Source organism: Larus michahellis, chromosome 5 (genome assembly GCF_964199755.1).
Source record: "Larus michahellis chromosome 5, bLarMic1.1, whole genome shotgun sequence".
Lineage (NCBI taxonomy): Eukaryota > Metazoa > Chordata > Aves > Charadriiformes > Laridae > Larus > Larus michahellis.
The window spans coordinates 41,401,659-41,419,731 of NC_133900.1; the positions used below are offsets into that span (position 1 = coordinate 41,401,659).

The 18,073-nt window shown below is 38.9% G+C and overlaps 1 protein-coding gene across 5 annotated transcripts in view; it reads left to right on the forward strand.

Annotated features, from left to right (window-relative positions):
- Window positions 1-13,933, forward strand: part of FNIP2 (folliculin interacting protein 2) — a 51,645-nt gene extending 37,712 nt beyond the window's left edge. For all 5 annotated transcript variants that reach the window (XM_074589755.1, XM_074589758.1, XM_074589756.1 and 2 more), the window contains 5 exons: window positions 1,407-2,724; window positions 3,529-3,685; window positions 4,844-5,044; window positions 8,675-8,790; window positions 10,041-13,933. In XM_074589755.1, the coding sequence (XP_074445856.1) occupies window positions 1,407-2,724; window positions 3,529-3,685; window positions 4,844-5,044; window positions 8,675-8,790; window positions 10,041-10,119 (1,871 nt within the window). In that variant the 3' untranslated portion in view covers window positions 10,120-13,933. The remainder of the gene's footprint in view (window positions 1-1,406; window positions 2,725-3,528; window positions 3,686-4,843; window positions 5,045-8,674; window positions 8,791-10,040) is intronic.
- The last annotated feature ends 4,140 nt before the right edge of the window (window positions 13,934-18,073 follow it).

The window sequence follows — 18,073 nt, forward strand, 5'->3', positions numbered from 1 at the left end:
GTATATGGCAAAGAGGGCTCTGGGCATAAATGTGTTGTTTGGGGTTGTGGGTTTTTTTTCTGTTTTAGTCTCCTCATGTTGAAACCAGATGTCCCCTTGCCCTTAGTAGAAACCTACCTGAAGCTCTGATATAACTTTCATTTAGTTTTGTTTCTTGAGGTCTAGTACAAAATCCTGGTGGCAAACTCGGTACGGAACATTTGAGCAACCCTGAACAAGGACTTAGCACCTAAAACAATCTGGTAGATAGCAGGTAGCTGATAAAGCCTCAAGCCAGAGAAGCCTGCTTTCAAGGTGAACGCTTACAGTGGCTAAAGAAAACTGAGCTTTTGGTGGCTGTCTCCCATCAGCCACAGTTTGGTTAGGCAAAGACAATCTAGTGGGTGTTCTCTAATGGGTGTCAAGTGAAGACAATTGAGTTAACTCAACTGGGTAATAAATATTTCTTGAATTAACCCATCATAGAGCATGTGAATGTTTGCTTATTAGATGGAGCAAGTAAATGTTCCTTTATTGGCTATGTATGCTTACTTCTCCGAGAACTTTGGAGTAGAAACCCTTCAGCTGATGGAGGATTATAGACAGCTGGAAGGTAGTTACCACTCTCCAAAGAAATGTTGAAAGTAGGATATGCATGACCTTACTTTTGTTAAAAAAGCAGTTCTTCAGGAAAAATGAGCTACCAAATAAGAAGTTCTTGGGAGGACTCAAATTATGTTGTAGTACCTACCTTTCATATTACAGTTGTATTTTAAGTAGTGAATATATTTTCTAGTTCTCCGACACCCCCTGCCAAAGATAAATGTTCATGTTAGTGAGGTTGACTCCAAGTACATAGAAGCGCATGTGCCTCTTCTTCAGAAACTTATTTATTAAGCTAATATGAATCCTTTTGAACTCTTTTAATATATTGGTCCTGAAAAATATAACTTAGATTTTATCTGTATGAAAATTCTTGTGTTTAACAGCAAAAAGACTGCAATAAACCAGAATTACTTTGATGTGAAAGAAAATTAGTAGAAAAATAAAAAATAGTATACCTGGCTTCAGAGTTTAGCTAGATCTATATTCCATTTTACCCCCTGTTCTGTCAATTTCCAAGTGATAATATCTTGTAAGCTTCGTTTAAATAAAACCTTAGTGGCTTTGAACAGAAAGAAACTGAGTAATAACAGCTAATCCCTCACAAAACCACCAAAAACCCTTCTGGACACAAGCCAGGTATAAGAAGTGCTAGAGGACTTTTCTTATTCTTTGTTTTAAACTTTTATGAACTTACTGTGAAAGAAATTAATGGTCTGATTTGTGTCCATAGTAAATGCTGTTTCAAAATGTGTTGAATTTAAACAGTATGGTTTATATTACAACCAAACATAAGTATGTGAAATTTTTGTTTTCCTGTATAGGTGATCTCTACGGTGCCATAGGCTCCCCAGTTAGATTGACTCGAACTGTTATTGTTGGAAAACGCAAGGAGTTGGTGCAGCGCTTGCTCTATGTTCTAACTTACTTCATTCGGTGCTCTGAGCTGCAGGAAAATCAGCTGACATGGAGTGAGAAGGCTGGGGAAGGAGAGCAAGTGCTAAATGGGAGCAAGATCACAACTGCGCTAGAAAAGGGAGAGGTAGAGGAGTCTGATTATGTGGTTGTCACTGTTAAAAATGAACCTGCTCTTGTGCCTCCAATCCTACCTCCAAAGAACGATGGAAGTAAGAACAATGGTGTTGCAGAGTGGGTACATGACCCAGAAAGCACTCACGCTGTCCCAGCATCTTCAAAAGAAAAGAGAGAAGCAATAGGAAAGGCCAGTCAGAACTCCGAAGCATCTATTGACTGTCTAACTAGCAGTTTCTATAAAGGAGCAGCTGATGGTAGGAAAAGAACTGTCACGGATACAGGAATTGTATCCTACCACTTTGATGATCCATCTAAATCAGAGGATATAATGGATGCGAAGAAGAACAAGAACCAGAATGAGAGAAAAGTGGAAAAGCAATTGTCTAGTAGGTCATCTGCCTTACCTTGTCCTGAAAGGTCTGGCCACAGGAGTTCACACTTAGAAAAGGTCACCTTTCATATTGGAAGTTCTGCATCACCAGAGTCAGACTTAGAAACCCACAGAAGAGAAATGGAAGAAAATCTGAAAGTACTCAGAAAAAATCCGGAGGTGATACACTGTGCCTCAAGTTCCACAAATCTGACTGTGGATGCTTCCCAGAATCAAAAAGAAAGTTGTGAAGCTGCCTTTGTACCCTTCAGTAAACATAATGTTTGTTCTGCACAAATCCCACCTTGTGAGGGGAAGGAGACTACACTTAATAAACACATGGAAAGTAAAGGAACTGAAATGAATTTAGCGAACACAGTATCTAGTGAACCACTTTTGCCCACAGATAACATAGAAACTGTAAAATTGCCAAACCTGAAAGAAACTAGAACTTTATGCTCTGGCAATCTGGATAACTATTCCCCTGGCTGTGTAGAAGTAGGTTCTGCTGTCAAACAGGATTGCCCTAAAGTAGGTGCTAAAGATGTCCCCTATGGGGACGCTGGAAGGAAAATCTCCTTCAGAGTTGAAGGGGACATTCCAAGGAATGAGAGTTCAGACAGTGCTCTTGGAGCTAGTGATGAAGAAGGTGATTGTTGTATCCCTGAGGAAGCGCATCATGATAACGTCAGCAAAAGACTTGAAGAGTTTGCAGAAGTAGAACTTCCTTTACCAAGGTAATGAAGTTTTAATTAATTTAGAACTAAATGGAGTCAAAATCTGCAGCTACTTTAGAGATGTTCAGGGTTTCAAGTTTGAAATCCTCTGGGATCTTGACTGAATGCCTTGCAAACAAATCTATAACAGACACTGATGTGGTTAGGATTTTTGTGAAAAGACTTGGCAAAAAGAAAGCCAAGACGGAGCAGGTTTAGATAGTGAAGTCTTGTGACAAAGGTGTTCTTCAAATGTCTAATAAAAAGCGATCAAACTTTTTTTATATAAACTGCCTGCAACATTTCATGTAGACGTGTAAACAGAACATCTGAGGACAAGCAGAACTTCAGCTTTGCTTAAACCAATAACTCTTTAGATTTGACATATTTGACAAATCAAAGACAGATTTGAAATAAATAACGGTGTCGTATTTGAAAACTTCTGAGCTTTACAGGTGCACATGGAGCTTGCAGATGCTTAAGGTAGCTAGAAAAGGTTTGCTTCTTGGGTTGAGTTGGAGGAAACTCAAATTTAGCAAATATGTTAGATGCAGAACGGGGAGCTCATACATACCACAAGCTCTAATACATGTAGATTTGCCTTGTCGTAAGTTTAAAGGAATTAATATATTGTTAAAATTCAGCTTTTAAAATCCTTGTTTCAAAGAGTACCAGGAACTGGTTTACTTAATGTATTTGGAGTACAAATGTTGATTAATATTTTCAGTAGAAGCAGGGGTGATAAAATAAACTTTGCATTCATGTAAAATCTGAATGCAGTTTGTCAAGCAGGAATCTTACCAGCTTTGTATTTCTGTATTTCAGGTCAAATACAATCAGCAGTCAATGTGTGAAAAATTTTGGAAGATCACTTCTAGGTGGTTACTGTCATACGTATATACCTGATCTAGTGCTGCATGGAATAAATAATGATGAAAAACTCAAGCAGTGTCTACTAGCAGACCTACTTCATGCAATGCATGTGAGTTTAAGTACCGTTCTGAGTCATTTTAGGAGTTGTGGTATTACTGAGATCTATAGAAGCAGGTCCTTTTGAATAGGTTTCTTTCTACTTCTCTATTCTGAACAGCAACACCTGACGGGTCTTCCTTCTTGAAAGATGTAAGCCCTTAACTCATTGTGTGCAAATCCTGTTCACGCAACAATCACATATGCTTTTTTTTATACTCTCTTAAGGCTTCTCTTCAAAGATAAACACAAGGAAAATTGTTTGCAGCTTCAATTTACAAACAAGGAAAAAAACCCTCAAACTGTTTCTCTCTTCAGTCACAATAGCAGACAGTTATCTATATTTCATAAAAATGTTGAAACATCTTATTTTGTCACTTAGTCGCATGTGTCGCAAGGGAGATGAAGTCTTGTGGAGGCCTATGTTATACTAGACTGTAGCAGAAATGACTAACTACAGAAGGTAATTGTCAGTAGGTAAGAACTTTGCCGTGTTCTTACTCTACTTTAGGCACTCCTAAATTATATAACTAATTTATAACTAACCTTTCACTAAAGGAACTGTCACCTTAGTATGCAATTTTAAATGTTTATCTAGTAATGGTGAACAGCTTGTCTCTAGAGCAATTAAGAATCATCCTGCTGGAATGAATTCATGTACTATCCAAAACAGCGATGTGTGTATATGTAACTACTTTAAACAACATCAGATTGGTCTAATGGGTTACTGTCTTTTCATACATACCCTGCCTTGATCGTGCATAGTGAAATCCCTCACGTAGCTCTGAAACATACTTTCACCATCACTGGACCAGTATAATTATTACTCTCTTCATTTTGGAAGAAACTTATCTTTTCAGGGAAGGTGGAATACTTGAAGAAAAAAAATGTTGGAATAGTGATTTTGAAGCATTACTTAAGCATAATTAAATGCCTTGATCAAATTGGCAGTTATGACTTAACTGACCCAGTGTTGCTGAACGTAAACTCTGTCACTGAAGCTGCTACTCCTTGTCATTTTTGAGATGCCTTTGGTTTCCTGTTGGACCAAAACATTCATTGGACCACTTTCTTATTCCCTGCCTCAGTGTGAATAAAAGTGGAACCTCAAACGGAGTTGTGGAAATGTATACGAGTGTCACATCATGTTTGTATTTTGTATCTGTTGCAGCATCCAGTGCTAGATGAGCCCATAGCAGAAGCTGTCTGCATTATTGCAGATACAGATAAATGGAACGTGCAAGTAGCTACAAGCCAGAAAAAGATGATGGACAATATGAAGTTAGGCAAGGATGTTTTGGTTTCAAGTCAAGTATCCGGTTTATTGCAGTCTATTTTACAGCTTTACAAACTCAATGTCCCAGCTGACTTTGTAAGTATTTCTTTACTGAAGACTGAAGCTAATGAAAATTGCTTAGCTTCGATAGTAAATACAGAGTTTTGTACGCGGTGTTGTGACACCAATGAACTAATGCCTGAAATAATGCAGAGTTGGGTCAACATATTTAAAAGAATGCATGCTACAGTCCAGGAACAGATACTGTTTTATCTGTAATTTACATCTATAGGATCAGATTAAAGTTAACTACTCTGAAATACATATGCCAAAACTAAAGTTGTTTATACAATTTTAGCATGGCCCTAGTGTGTTTATGATTAGGAGTCTTAAATTTGGCTTTTATTTTTTTTGTTTGTATAATTTCTGCACTTCTGTACTCTTTATGTTGTTGAAGCTTCTATCTACTCAAGCCTGTTTCTAGCATACAACTTTCTATTCTTGGGCTTTCTGTCCAAACCCATGCAGTAGATGCTTCTTTTCTCTCCTCATCAAATAATTGTGACTCTGCGTGTTTACTTGACCCTTCTGTTTAGTGCATATTTTAGCCAACCCTGTCAGCAAGTGCTGTCTCAGATAACCTTCCTGGTATCTCCATAGGATTGCTGGGAGGAGACTGAAACCTGAAAACACCTAGGGGTGGGTGGGTTGCAGCAGGGGATGTTACTTTGATATATTGCATACTCCTATCCCACAGCATCCTTTCCTGTCCTCAGTAGTAGTAGAGTTCATCATAGCAAATCTGTAATGCTGGTTTTGCTGATTATGACAAAATTACAAATTACCCACAAGTCTGACAGTGGTAATTATAATACAGTTTTTAGTGTATGATTGTAGGTGAGGGGAGATGGGGTGGTTTTTCGGTAATGGCCCATTCTTCAGTTAACAGAATTGGTTTGTCCTTCAGCAGATAGACTTAAGAAACTTTGTAGGAAGCCTGTGTAATGACTGTACCAGCAGATAGAAGAGGAAGATAGAGCTAAATGTGAACAGATGTAAATAGTATTAGTTGGCACTGTTTTGGATAAAATTGGTGGTATTGATTATGATAAGTTCTGGAAGTCAAGTGCTAGGCAAAATATGTGGGTACACTGTCAGTGTTGTCTCTGGATTCTTCTGGGCATCGAAAAATATGCAACTTTGGTTAAAATTACATCCTAGCACTTGCACAGTAACACCTTAAATTCTGGCATTTTTAAACTGAATAGTTGATTCTGCAACGGAAGTGTTCTTTCTGATGTTGCCTTAGGGTTTGTGTACGCAGCTTCTGTATGATTTGTGTGGTGTGGGAGGGGTTTGGAGGTGGAATGTTTTTCAGGGGTTTTTTTGTCCTTTTTTTTTTTTACAAAAAGGAACAGGGAAGTGACAGTGCTAGTAGCTTGTAAATTCTCTGTAATCCACATTGGAGACACTTTGATCCTTCTGTCAGTGGATTTTACAGCACTTTGCTGAAACAGAACCATCGGTGCGCGGAAGTTAAGTGTTCCACTAAACTCTAGGGGGAGAAGTGTGACTCTTTTATTGTAGTGACTGTATTGATTTAAATTTTGATGAAAACATATGTACTAATACTGATCAGAGTTGAGCATAATGCAGTATGTTTGAAGCTTCCTTTAGGAGCGTATGTTTCTTTGCATGCAGTTACTATTCAGATGAATAAGTGTTTTGGTTTTTTTGTGGCACAACGAAAAACAAAATCCAATTTGAGACTGAATGAAAGGCAAGTGGTGATATGTTTGTTGTGGCACTTCAGACTGGTAACCATCCTGCAGAGAGCTTTGCAGTATGCTGGGTGAGAGGGAAGTGATGATCACCACTGCTGCATGTCAGCAATATGTCAAAAAGTTTTATTTTCACCTTTAAACTCTTTTCAAGCTATCTTTCTATTTTTAGAAGTGACTTGATGTTTATTTTCTCCATTTAGTCAATGAGAAAAGCTGCCGAGGAAGCTAACATTAAAAAAAAAACAAACTTCTGTACCTCGCTTAATGTGGACACTTTGAACAAAATGGATTCATGCACCAAGCTTATGGGGAAAAACATTTTGATTCTTTGCTGGCATTCAGGAGGAGCAGATAATCTTATGTAAAGAGTCTCTCTTTTAGAATAATGTGGGATTCTTCCTTACTTGCTCCCTCACAACTTAAAATAATAAAAATCCATAATCCTCTAGCACGAGTACTAGAATTGGAATATATTGAATTGCTACTTTGTGAATCACTGCTTGCTCCCCTGAACCACTGAGGAAGTGCTCGGAGGCTTTTTGCATTAGGGTTACCTGTAAAGGAAGAGATAAGAATGTTTCTCTTTCAGCTAGAATCAGAAGTGTCACAATTATAATGACTTGAGTGAAAAGTTGCTTGAAGCAAATACATCAAAGTACTCTCACAAAGCTTTTGCCTTTCCTCAACTGGTGACGGTGCTCTTATTCTACTGCTATGTAGCACGCTTTTTAAAATCTTCATCTTGCTCCAGACCATAAGAAAAATACATGGTAGGCTACCTATGAGTCTTTTTTTGCTCATTATTTTTTAATTAGTAAAACTGGTTTCACAGGATCTCATTTCTAATAGTTATAGCTTTCATTCAACCTGAAAAGTAGATTGGACAATGGCCTGAAGCAATTTGCTGCTACTGTTTCTAATTGCTGTCTACGCCTGCCGGATGATTATGCCTCTGATAATGTGAGATTCTGCATGCACCTCCTGCTTTCATCTCCTGGAGTTTGGAAAGCTGAACTAATTTAACTTGTTTGAAGTGGTCATCCCTGTGGAAAGAAGGAATATTGAATTGAATGTACCTTTGGTCTAGAACACTCACCTTGAGAAGACATCCTACTACTGACCTTGTCTTGCCAAAAAAACCCCCCTCTCTCTCTGAAGCTAAGGTTCATCTGCTCTTCTGCAGTTGGTGTATGAGAAGTTACCATGTGTCACTGTATTTAAAAATAATATGCATTTCTAGCATGCTACTGCTGAAAGAAAAGGGGAGTGATTAATTTGGTATTTCAACTTGAACCTTTTGGCAAACAGCATCAAATGTTTAAGGAATTTTAAACTAGAAGTACCTCGGACTAATAAAAACAAATGCCTAAAAAGGATATGTAATCTAGCTTCTACAGTAAAGTAGTGAGCAAGAGAGCTATAACTTTATGATGAATAAGATGATGGTGTCTTCTGCTTCTTGAGTGTTAGCTTCTTGAATGGCAGATCCCTTGAGCTAGAGTGCTGATTTTAGGAACTGTTGTCTAAACTGAGTCTTTCAGAAAAAATAGCACTGATTTATAACAAAGACATCTTCATCCAAGTATTCTGATATGATTCTTAGTAAGATGTCTTGAGTGTCTTTGAACCTGGTTAAAACTATTTAAGTCGGCAGAAACACTGTGGCTGACTTCAGCGGAGAATGGATGTGCAGTTTGTGCAATAAACTTTCTGCCCAAGGAAGCTGGAATGCCCCAATTCTCTGAGGGGGGTCCCATTGAGGGTGTAGTGTAACTTCTTACTGTTCCTAGCACAGCTGTAGCAAAACTAATTGCCTCTCCTGGATTTTGGAATGGAGATTTAGTTTGAAAGATGTTCTAGCAAAGACAGAAGCTAAAATTATATGCTTAATTTCTGTAAAATTTCCTAAAGCCACTCTGAGGTTTTTGGTCTGTGTTTACAGTGCATAATGCATCTTGAGGATAGACTACAGGAGATGTATCTCAAAAGCAAAATGCTTTCGGAATATCTGCGAGGACATACAAGAGTGCATGTAAAAGAACTAGGAATTGTATTAGGGTGAGTATTGCAGGTATCGATCTTAACCAATGGCAAAACTTGGGGCAGTTATTTTCCTCTTCGGTTTCTGAATGTTGACATCATGTTCCATGATGAGGACTTGCTTCTTACTTCAGATTTAGCACTTTCCTCTTCCACGTGCCTAATAAAGTGTAAAATGGGGTTCTACTAAGCCATCTGTAGTTCAGGAGGAGACACAGTTCTACAACAAGAACAAATTACTTGTCATTCTTAAATCTTCAGAATGGAGAAAGTTTGGATTTTGGTCATTAGGAGGTTATCCACACATTTGTGCACACTCTTTCTTTCTCCTTAATGAAAACTTCATCCCAACAAATACTTGAGAATTTTTGGAAGGTTAGGTGGTGCAGTTGTATCTTGAAGGAAGAGGGGTTCTCAAAAAGCAGGTGTAGGAAAATAGACAGGTGTCCTGTTTGGCAGCTGTCTTCTAATAATAGTACTTGATTGGCATACAACCTTTAGGGATGCATCTGCTGACAGCAGAAGAGGGGGGAAAGGGAAACAAGTGAACACACTTTCCCTAGAAGATGGGTTTTAGCACTGTAGGTAAAACTTAATTTATCTTTATCCAGATTGTTCAAGATTTCTGAGATACTGAGAAATGTAGCTGTAAATAGTGAAACCCTGAGATAAGCACTCTTCTCACTGTGTGTATAAATATACATCTATATATGAATATACACAGATGTCCTGGCCTTTGAACACCTTTACATTTGGAAATGGTTGGAAACTGACCATTGCATTTGAGAGACATTCCTGGTACTGTTATTGCATGATAATTAATAATTCCAGCTTGTTGTCATTTTATTAAGTGCTACTGTATGGTGAACTGAGTTATATTAAAAACATGAAGTGCACAGTCTTCCATAAGCTGATGTTTAGTACTCTCTTAAACTGGGCTTATTGGTGCCTACTGAATGGTAAAACTACAAGCTAAGGCTTACAGTTTAGCAAAGAAATAAAAGTTTTTATTTAAACCACAAAAGATTATATACCACAAAATGTAATACTGCTATCTTTTGACTAAAATGGTAGCATACTTCTTGGTTTTAAACATTATTACCTACGTTTACTGGTATGTTATGAGTAATGGCAATAAATAATTAAACAATGAACTCAGTTATAGCAAGACACTTCCAGTTTCTTTAAAGTGGATAAAAAATATCTTTTTGTGTTGATCTTTTGTGAAAGTGGCTATATTTTAAAGTCTCTCTTTTTTTAATTTCCAGGATTGAATCCAATGACTTGCCTTTGCTGGCTGCTATAGCAAGTACTCATTCCCCGTATGTTGCTCAAATACTCTTATAAATTGTGATCTCAGGATAGTCATTCCCTTAAAGTAAAACAAAGAAAATGGGAACGTTGAATGAAGAACAGAGGTGCCAAACACTGGTAAAGGGGAACACTGAGGAAAGCAGGTGATGACTGTACATTCTACCACCTTTGGATTCTGATTTCAACCGGATGTTTTATCGGAGGACTTCAGTTTACATAACGTAAAAGGCATTCAGGTTTTTCTTACAATCTCACTTCTGACTTAAATCAAGAAAGTGACTGTATCTGTGCATTTTATTTTTATTCAAAGGACAAAAGTTAACACTATATGGCAGACCCGGAGCTGCCATCCAAAACGCTGCTCAAAACCATGAAGTAACAGTTAAAAGAACAAGTGGGTTAGAATGTATTTCGTAATACTATGCCTGTGAGTGTGGTGTATGTTTCTTTGCTGGGGAGGAGGAGGAGCTGTAAACTATGTATATAGCATTCCTATACACAAGCATATTAGGTGGGACGTGATTTTCTTGCAGAGCGTATGCATGAGTTTGTATAAGTAGAAGTGATGGGCTCAGAACAAGGAACCTGGATTCAGCAGCCAAATGTTACATTGAATGGAGGTGTGCATGAGGTGATGAGACTTTTCCCTTTAAGGACAAGAGGTTAAGAAAGCTGTGGCTGTTTCTGTTGTCATGAGGAGGCATTCGAATGAGCCCGTGGCTAGAAGTGGAATGGAATGGACTTCCAAGATAGGGATTTTGTGGGAAAGCCTTATGGAATTTCTGCTACAAGTTTACATTTGTTGCTGATGCAACTTCAATAACTCTTTTGAGTTTCTGTATGACTGTAGTCCTGGGAACTAAACCTGTTTCTTGGTGTCATCAAGTATTACTGTCTCCGAGGAGTATGGATTTGACAAACTTCTGTATGATACCAGTGCTGTTAATGCGCATCTGTGTGCACGTACACCAAGAGATTGGCACAAACTGAAGACAATCTTATTGGGGAAATAAAAGACACCAACCAACACCCCCCACCCCCCCCCCAAACTTCTAGTCAAAAGTATTACTTTTTTTCCAGCTACTAGTTGTCACTCTAAGTAGGAATAAAAGAGGAGCATTGTTTGAAGTAAAATGAAATGTAGGGGGTGAACCCCAATATTTGATATTATGAATGTTTGCAATTACCCTTTTTGATTCTACAGAAATCTCAAACTATCATCTGGGTGCCTTTCCTTCATAGGTTAACTACTCTGAGACCAGAAACTACTTCTCCACTAGTTGATACTGGCCTTCTGTGTTTCTAGAAAGCAAAATAAAATTTTGTACTTTACTGTTTTCATGTGGTTGATAACACGAATGTATAAAATAAAAATTACTTTTTTTGCGTAAAGCACTGTTAAGCTGGATATGAAACTATGGACCAGACTGAGGAGAGAACAAAGGATCAAAACAAACACTCTTAAAGAAATGGAAGACTCGCTGTTGGACCATTCTGTTTGTGAGCCAGCATGAATGAGGTGTCTGAAATTGTCAGCTTGCAAGCAAATTGCTAGCACCACGATTGCTTGGGAGTAGTGAATTCTGATAAGAAACTGCTGGTCACTGGTTGTGAGTTCTCCTCGTTGGCGATTACAGATTTTTAACACTGAAGGGACACACTTTTATTAAAAGTGGTTTTATTTCCTACTACCTTGATGTTTGGACTTTTCTACAGTAAACTTTCAATGATTTGAAATAATGAAATGTGCATATTGTGAGTTGTTTAAATGTGATGGGGGGGGTCTTGATTAACCTTGTGTTGCTCTTTGAAGGAAATGGGTAGACTGACCTACTGTGACGAGAGGTTGTTTCCAAGCGGAGGGATACTTAATATTCTGATACAATGCTTCTAAAGCTGTTCCTTATACACTGGGGTTTTGACCTGACATTCCAGATGTTTCTTTTGTCACATTTTCATACTTGTCCCTAGCATTCTGCCTAAAAAGGCTAAAATCTCTCTATGGTTCAGGTTTTCTCCTGCTGCTTTATAGTTAGGCAAAGTTTTCATATCTTTGGTCTGTGAATCCTTCTGTCTGCTGGAAAGTAAACTTATCTCTGCCTATAGCTGTTACCAGATATCACTCTCTCTTCCACAAGGTTAAGACACAGTAAGAACCATAGAGCAAGTCACATATTCCTAAACCACCAAATCCCTATGGTGGAGAATGTGTGTGCGCGCATGTGTAAGACTCTGAAACTGCTTCCCTGAGTGTATATAGAAATCCTCATGTACTTTCTCTATTTTATGTCACTCTTAAGTAGTAGCTGAGTTCATGAAAAGTCAATTCCAGTTCTCTTAAAGTATTAGTTGGGTTCTTATCTGAACAGACTCTGACAATTCTTCAAAGAAATATGTGCTAACATAGAAATATGTGCTTTTCTTATCATAGAGTATACTAAGGAAGTCAAAGGTCAGCCAACATTCAGTGATTTCAAGACTGATACCATGATCAGTAACGCCTGATTTTACTACATCAACTATTTAAGGAAAATTCTTCTTAAAATCTGCCTTTTGGCAAGACATTAAATTAACCTAGGGGTGGCATGTGAGCCGACGGTCAAAAGCACTTGGATTTTCTTCAGCCCAGGCTAAAACTTTATAGTTCTTGCTGCTTTCTCTAACATTTTGCTGCTCTTCAGAAATCACATGATGAACTATCTTGTTCTCACAATTTTAGTTTTGGGGGAAAGAAAATCCAAAATTAAAGCTGTTTATTACCTTTAAAAGGCTTTAGTCTAAAGCAAGTTAAATATATATTTTCCCCTCCACCAAATGTACTACCTCAGTTGACAGGATTCCACCTTCTAGGGCTTTTTTTGACTCTAAGTCTTTAACTTGTTTTTGGTAGCATCTTGCTGTTTATGTAAATTAGTGTGGCATGACAGGGCAGTAAATATTTACAGATGTGTTGTTAGACATCTTTAGGGCATGTTTCTGTTTTTATTTTAATAGGATGAAAAGTGATATGAATGTACAGATGTGTTTAAAATTGATAATGTAGCTAAATTTTCAAATATTCCAAAGTTGGTTTTATCAGTATTATGTAGTTTTTTGTAAATTTAAATACATACTTTCTTGGTTAAGTGGGAGTGCACAGTCTTTCCAAAATCCCACATAAATGCAGTTTACACAGTGCAATTTAAAGAATGTATGCTTTTTTTCAGGCAAGACTAAACCTTCATACACGGAGAGGAGGAATGAACTGCTAAATTGTAATATTTAATCTAAATGAATTCTTTAACCCCAAACGATACCAAGATCTAAACATTTTAAGTAGGTACTCTCTGAACTAACGTATACAACTTTCTTCTACCCAAAAGAAACGAATGGACGCCGATTCTGTAATTCACATTTCTAGTGGCATCCTCCAGAGTTACGGATTGATCTTCCCCACTCCCTACTATATGCATCTTTACTCTTAAAGTCAAAACCCCTTTTCAGACACACCAAACTCTTGTAGATAAAGTTTACACAAAATGATCGCTTGTCCCTCAAGTATAACTTCTACTTCAGTTAAAAGGACCCAAATCAAAATCGAGTCTGAACTGCTGAATATACGCTAGACTTTTTTTTTTTTTTTGAGGTCAAGTGGGCTAATTTGACATACATAGCAGGTTTTCCATAGTAGAAAAAAATGTGTGTTGCTATTGCATGTTTGAAGAGCATAGGCTTTTTTAGGAATGACTGAATACCGATGTCAAACTACGTGGTTTTTTTTTTTTCTTATAGTTGTTTATGTATGCTATCATTTTGGTCTATTTCTCTGCGGCATTTGGTGCAATAAACTTTCTGAAACAAACGTAAATGGTATTTCGTATCTTCCTTTTTAAAACTTACTTCTGAAATAGCTGTTCATGTTGTTGTAGCTGAGATCTAATAGCATGTGGACATCCGATAACCCGTTAGTGAGGTAAGTAAATGGTGTAAGAAAAGTCTAACAGGAAGGCTTCACAAAATTTGTAACCTGTTTGAACACTATCCTGTCTTTGGAAGATTTACTTCTCTTAGATGTAAACAAGAGCTCTTATAGTGTGAAAATTAATTGCAAAAAATAATGGAAAGTGAAGACTGTTGGAATAGATCCTGCAGAGGTTCCACACACCTGTGTGCTGGCTCAGATGCATGTGAAAAGAGCTATCTGAAAAGTGTGTTGCTTTTACATAATATATCCAATTTTTAAAATTACTCAACCTAACAGGAATGAGTGACACCTTGTGTTTACTAGCTTATGAATTGGATGACGGACTTGACATAAATTAGTTTAAAATAAAGAGGTCTTCAATTTGTGTCAAATTCTCCATGACCTGAATTTCTATTTAGTGTTCTGCAGCTTACTGGAAAGCCCTTATTTACGAAATAAAAATGGAGAAGAGATCATCAACTGTAATTATGCTGAACATCTTTGAACAGGTATAGTCTGATTTGTAAGGTGGAAGCACTTCTTGCCTGTAGACTGAAATGTTTGAGACTTGCGCGTTGGTCAGGCTAACAAGGATTGGAAATGAAACAAAATCCCAGGAACTTTGGCATTGAGGACTTTTCATAGTGCTCTGAGTACAGCTTCTGGCTTTCTGGTTTGGCTGCAGTAATTATCAGCTCTGGAGGATCTGGAAATAAATCTACTTGTTTTCTTGTGCTCAGAGGTGCTAAATGCTTGTGTGCACACACTTGAAATAAGGAGAAATGCCTGTTGTGTTGTGTTCTATGTCTTTATGTCTTCTGTGACTCCTGTGTAACTTGTGCTCCTGTTAGTACTCTTGCACAAATGGTGACCTGTTGTAGAGGTTAACCGGATTTCGTGTTTATGAGAATGAAAGCTTTTTTAGTGTGAAAAGTACATCAAATGCTGGTGCTGTGGTGAGCTCTAACCTCACTCCAGCTCTCCTGCCAAATTGTGTAGGAGCCGTCCCTCTTTTGAAGTCTATGCTTTCATGAGAAAGCTTGACATAATTTAATAGCTAACCCCTATAACAAGAGGAAGAGCCCGATACCCTGTCCAGTCTTTCCTCCTCTCATGCTAGCTGCATCTGCAAGTTGCTTATGCTATGGCTTGCTCTGGTGCTCATTAAATCACTCATGGCCAGGTGCAGCACATTTGCAGGAAGAAAAGCCGCTGACGGATGTCTGCTGGGTTAACAAGTTGGATTTGCCTCCAGTAAGAGGTAGTGTAAGGGCAAGGGAAGAGATGGGACCTCTCAGCTAGGAGCAAGAGAGAAAGGCAGTGAGATTACTCCAGCTCCTGATGTGTTTGATAGTTGTGGGCCATTGGGCTGGCTCAGCAGTTTGTGTGGGTCAGCAACATGGGCTTCTACCCAGGCTTTGTGAGACTCCATGAAGCTCCTCTGCTCTGACTTCACTACTTTCAAAAAGTTGTAGTTGTGCTGTTGGTCATATCAACTGGTTTAACGTTTTTCTAAAGGACACTTAGCCATCTCTTTCAGAATCCGTATGATTGGGACTGTGGCGGGTTAGCAAGAGGCAGATGCACAGGCTGACCAGTATAAAATGGCCAAGCACTGGGAAAGGGTGGAGACCTGTATTATATTTAGGTGGTATGGCTGAGAGGGCTGCCAAGGAGTGTTTAGAACTGACAGCTGCAAAAGAGAAAATAATACCTAGATTTGAAAACCCCTTGAACAGTCAAGTTCTGTGACTTGTTCAAAAGATATGACTTGAAATAATACAAATATTAGTGGTGAACAATTGATTTTACTTTTTTTTCCTCTTAAATGAATGGCAAGGAGAATCACGGAACTGACGAAGAACTATTCTCCTCATGTAACAAGGAGTTCAAGGCCACAGCAAGCATAAGTGAACATGAACTGTATCACAAAGTAATGAAGTCTTGTGACAGAATTCTGCCAGTCTCTTTCCTTCCTTTTCTCTTTAAATGAAAATAACAAAGTTTTCTGCTAGTCATCCACGTACCATATTCTTTGGGTTTCTGTATGGGTACAGTGAAGAGGACGATTGAAAATAAGAAGCAGGGGTTTGGACATAAAGGACATGCAGCTGGGTGACAAACCGTGAGACTGTGACCTACAAGGCTTACGACTCCATGTAAAATTAGCTTAAGTGGCCGCATGTTTGTAATCCACATGCTGGAAAATGACTCTTATAATAGTTGCAGTCGGTTGTCCGTCTGGCACAATCCCAAAGCTAAAACAGTTTAAGCAGTACGAGTAGCATCTTGTCTCGAAATCCTAAAGGTCAACACAAGGCCGAAGGGCTTAGGAGTGACAGTCAAGCACTTAAAAAATAATCTCATAAACTGGATTTCTTCCGTTTGGAGCCCCAAGAGAGATTCCACTGTGATCTGGCAAAACGGTGTTTGAGAGGGAGCAGACTCCCCTGAGGAAGGAGTTTCCCACTGAGGAAGAGAGCTCCCGCTCCTACGGGCTGAGGAATGTTTGCGGATGTGGAAATATGAATTGATGCTTAGGTCTTCCCTGGGAGTGGCTGTGCTGTCTGATAAGAGCGCTATGGGGTCAGGGGCTGGCATGTTTGGCTCACAAAAATGTTTTCCCTTGCATTGGATTGAATTCCAATCCTGTATATAAGAAATTTGTTTCAAATAGGACCTTTGCTTTAACTACCGTTTTAACTATTTTACCACCTCATCTCTTTTTCCCCAGGCAAAACAAGCCTGGAGAATTTTCTCCTTTTTTATGTGACAGTAATGAGCAGAAATGTTTCTGTTTTTTATTTTCTACAGTATTGTATCACCTCATTTTTTTTCCTTTTAAGGTCTATATAGGCACTGTTAGCTTTAAGATGGACAAGTCTCCTAAAATTGTTCACTTTAGCTTTGAAAAGTATAGGGGTTTTGCATTGAGCATTTTTTGTTGAACTACTTGCAATTCCCTAGAATGTGCAACTTTTGACCTTGAAAAGTGGCCATGCCGTGAACAATGTGAAATTAAAAATCATGTTTCTAAACCATCAGCTCCACCTGCCTTCTGCAAGGGACTGGCTCGTGTAAGGGCACTACGGTCTCAGTGGAAGTGCTTTAATTCAGGTTTGTTTCTTATAGAGAAAATGCCTTACCTTTTGATTTGGGAAGTGCAGGTGCTTGGGATGCCGCAATCACTGCAGCCCGTTTGCTGCATGGGTGAAGGCAGCCTTCGTAGCTGCCCGTGTCCCAGGCCAGCCTGGCCCTAGCATTGTGGCCTTGTTGTTCGAGAATAAAGGGAGCGGGCTGCCTGGTGGGGAGATAAAACAAAATGGAGTTAGTGCTGAAGGAGGGCTAACTTTTTTCCTTTGCCCCGCTGTTTACCATAACTGCGCTTCTGGCTGTCTCCTGGCAGGGTTTGACGTCCCTAATGTGAAAGGGTGCCCGAATCTGAAGGCTTGTTGAGCAGGGTCCTCTGCACGCCTGCCTACCTGATGCCATTCCCGACATGATCGACGAACTGACCTACGTCAGTGCAGTACAGCTGAGGACATAACTTAGACACCAATATTTCAAGTGAGTTTGTCAGGCCTCTGGTATCTAAACCATTTGTGTTAGACCTAACTATGGCAACACCCCGAAGGTAGCAGCCGCCTCTGGTTTTCTGCGTGCCATTTTCTTCCCACAAGAATGCAGTAGCCTCTCCTGTTGCTCAGCAGTGGGTAAACACCCAAAGCAAAAGATGCAAAGCCCATTTGTAATGTTGCTAAATGAGTTCTGAGTGTCGTAGGTAATGCGTTGGCTAGTGGGAGCGGTTGGAGGAGCAGTTGGGCATTATTATATGCTTGAATTAAAGAAGCTCTGAAGACCTGGTGGCTTCCCAGGTGTGAATGCCTATGCTCTTGATAGACGAGGAAGCTGGTAACTCAAGAACCATGTTCTCATCTTCAAAAGGCTTCTGTCCTGAGCCTTGTGGTGTTTAAACTATAGTGCTGCTAAGGACCTAATCTAACTACTTCCCATCCCTGGGATCATGCTAAACTTTACAGGAAA